We start from the raw sequence: 3,193 nt of genomic DNA on the forward strand, positions 1-3,193 counted from the left end.
CAAGGAAAGACAATTAATAACCGGCAGGGAGCTGGGAAATAAGGGCCTCGCTGAGCTCTGCTTTCGGCAGACTTGGGAGCTGCACTTGGGAGGTCAGGCATGACTCATTCCTGGCAGAGAAAGAGAGATGGTTGTGGGATGGAGGCAGAGATGGGTCAGAGTCCTGCTCAGCGTGACACTGAGATGCAGAGTTAGATCATTGGCTTGTGTGAGTCAAGGAAGTAGATGGGAGAAGCCAGGGCTGGTCGAAACATGGGAAGTAATTGCTGCATATATTAGCAAATTTTCCTTCTGGTTGAAATTGTTCCTAGAATTCTCTGTCCAGACAAATTACAACTAAAATTTCTGTGGCATTTAATTTCAAGTAGAAAATGTTTGCTCTGTTTTGGTCCCTCTCCCCCCGCCCCTTTTCTCTTTCCCTTTTCCAAAAATGGAAACATTTTGGATCCTCTCCTCTGAAGAGGACGTTTCCACAAGCGGCTAAGCTGGGTTGTGTCCTCCTTTTTCAGCGGCCTCCTTCTGGTGCTACACCTGTAACGACGAGCCCTCCAACTGGAATTGTCTGAAAGGGACTAAGTGTGCCGACACTGACAAATACTGCCTCACAATATATGCGTCTGGAGGGATTGGTGAGTCCCCGCAATTATCTCAGCGAGGTTTTCCTAAGCCCCTGCTCGCCATGGTGTCTGAGTGACAGGTATCCATTTATTTAGGATGCAGGAGGTCACTCAGTCTCACCCCCATGCCAGCCAGTTGGATTCTTTCATCCTCCTTCTGAAAGGACGAATAATCACTCGGGAGTGCTGAGCATAGCACATGGAGAGCAAAGCGCTGGGCCTTAGGAAACTGCAAACAATCCAAGAGGCTAATTCCTCACTTATGTTGTCACGGAGTGTGGGGGAGTCAGGGCCCTGCACCCCGCACTTCCTGAGATTCATCATGACTCTCAGCCAGTAAAACAGAAGGTTTGCTAGACGACAGGAACACAGTCCAAAACAGAGCTTGTAGGTACGGAGAACAGGATCCCCTCAGTCAGGTCCATCTTGGGGGGCAGAGAGCTTAGACCCCCAGCCCTGGGGCTCCCTCTGTTTCCCCAGCCAGTTCCAAACTGAAACTCTCCAGCCCCTCCTCTGGCCTTTGTCTCTTTCCCGGGCCAGGAGGTCACCTGATCCCTTTGTTCTCCAACACCTTCAGTTGGCACCTTTGCAGGGGAGGGGCCCAGGCCATTAGTTGATAGGAGACAGGGTGTCGGCCATTCTCTGTGCAGACAGCATCACACTGGCCCTCTAAGGCTTTGCAACAATCGCACACTCTTATCCCACCACATAGATACTTAAGAAATGCATAGGGGAAACTGAGGCACCCACACAGTATTCAGAGAAAACATTAAGAACATTCCCACTTTGTCACATTTGTGCACTCCGGGGAGGGACTCATTTGGAGAACAGGATTTACAGGCACAAATCCCATCCCCTCATCTTGGTGCTCAAGAAAAAGAAGTGTCTGTGGGGTGCATGCACAAAAGCCTTGGGGGTGGTGTCCCTTTAATCCTACTGGGACTTTGCCAACAAATCATAGAATAGAATATCAGGATTGGAAAGGACCTTAGGAGATCATCTAGTCCAACCCCCTGCTCAAAGCAGGACCAATCCCCAATTAAATCATCCAGCAGATTTTTGCCCCATATCCCTAAATGGTCCCCTCAAGGATTGAACTCATAACCCTGAGTTTAGCAGGCCAATGCTCAAACCACTGAGCTATCCCTAATCCTTGCTCTTTGTACTGCTACAGGTGCTGTGCCTTGTCTCAGCCACACTTCAGACCTACGGTAGTGAGGCACATGACTGGTCAGCTCGACTGACCAGCTTTGCACTGCCCCGGTGTCCACACAACAGGCTTCAAACCCCTGTTCCCCAGCATGCAATGCACTCAGTTTGAATCCTGGGAAGAGGTCTCTGCCTTGGGGATGGTCTTTCTTTTGGCTGTTCCGCAGCCATAGTCAGGGCTCTGGAGAGGATGTTCCCAGGCGGGTCTGTGAATACTAGCAAGAGACGGGTGATTGCTGTGCTGAGTGTCCCCAGGGCACGGAATAGCAGATAAACACTGGCTGGGTTAAAAACCTGAGGCAAAACTACCAATCATGCCGTCTCCATTGGCCCTTGTTGCTTAGCTACTTTAAGACCATTCTCTCCTCTACAGAGAGGGCTGCTGGAACCCTGGGGGGCTCTTTGATAACAAATCTCTTCTCTGTTTTTTCTTTCCCCCTTCAGGCGATAAAAAGGGGCACCGCATCACCAAGAAATGCTCTCCGGTGTGTCCCCAAACAAACCTGAACCTCGGCGTAGCCGCCATTTCTACCTCCTGCTGTGAGAATTCCTTATGCAACATCAGCGGGGCCAGCAGTGTGAAAACCAGCTACCTGGTGATGGCCACAGGGATCTTGGCCAGTCTCATCCACGTCCTCAGAACGGGACTGTGATGGGGCCAGGAAAAGAGGACTTGCCATCCCAAAGAACCAACTTGGGCTTTCCCAGAGAGATACCAAAACTTCTGTGCAAAGTTGCCATCTGGGTTAACACTGCTCTGTCTCTTCTGTCACCTCAGATCCCCTCAGCAAGGAGTTTCTCTGTAATTTTCTACGCTGTTGTTCTTTCTCTGAGGGACAGGAGCTGTACCCTGGGGATAAGAGCACTGCCCTCCCTCACCGGGGGGTTGTGAGGATAAATGCATTAAAGATATTACGCTGATGGAGGCTAGATACGCACCTAAGATTTTATCTATCAATATATAGTTAATAGCTTAGGGTTACCATATTTCAGCAAGCAAAAAAGAGGACGGGAGGAGCCCCGCCCTAGCCCCGCCCCTGCCCCTCCCACTTCCCGCCCCCTTCAGAACCCCCAACCCTCCCCCCGTTCCTTGTCCCCTGACTGCCCCCTCCTGGGACCCCTGCCCCTAACTGCCCCCCAGGACTCCACCCCCTACCTAAGCCTCCCTGCCTCTTGTCCCCTGACTGCCCCCTCCTGAGACCCTCCCCCCATCCTAACTGGCCCCCTAGGACCCTACCCCCTACCTGTACCCTGACTGCTCCAACCCTTATCCACACCCCCACCCCCAGACAGACCCCTGGGACTCCCACGCCCCATCCAACCACTCCCCACCCCCTGACAGCCCCCCCCAGAACTCCCGACCCATC

The 3,193-nt window shown here is 52.1% G+C and overlaps 1 protein-coding gene across 1 annotated transcript; it reads left to right on the top strand.

Moving 5' to 3' along the window:
• Nucleotides 1-509: 509 nt before the first annotated feature.
• Nucleotides 510-2,754, top strand: LOC112117468 (lymphocyte antigen 6E-like; the record flags this gene model as incomplete). The annotated part of the gene is made up of 2 exons (XM_026661572.1): nt 510-629; nt 2,271-2,754. Coding segments are annotated over 2 exons (329 nt in total), but the record flags the coding sequence as incomplete, so codon positions are not given.
• Nucleotides 2,755-3,193: the final 439 nt, after the last annotated feature.

Source organism: Terrapene carolina, unplaced genomic scaffold (genome assembly GCF_002925995.2).
Source record: "Terrapene carolina triunguis isolate 2854851 unplaced genomic scaffold, T_m_triunguis-2.0 Scaffold10847, whole genome shotgun sequence".
Taxonomy (NCBI): Eukaryota; Metazoa; Chordata; order Testudines; family Emydidae; genus Terrapene; species Terrapene triunguis.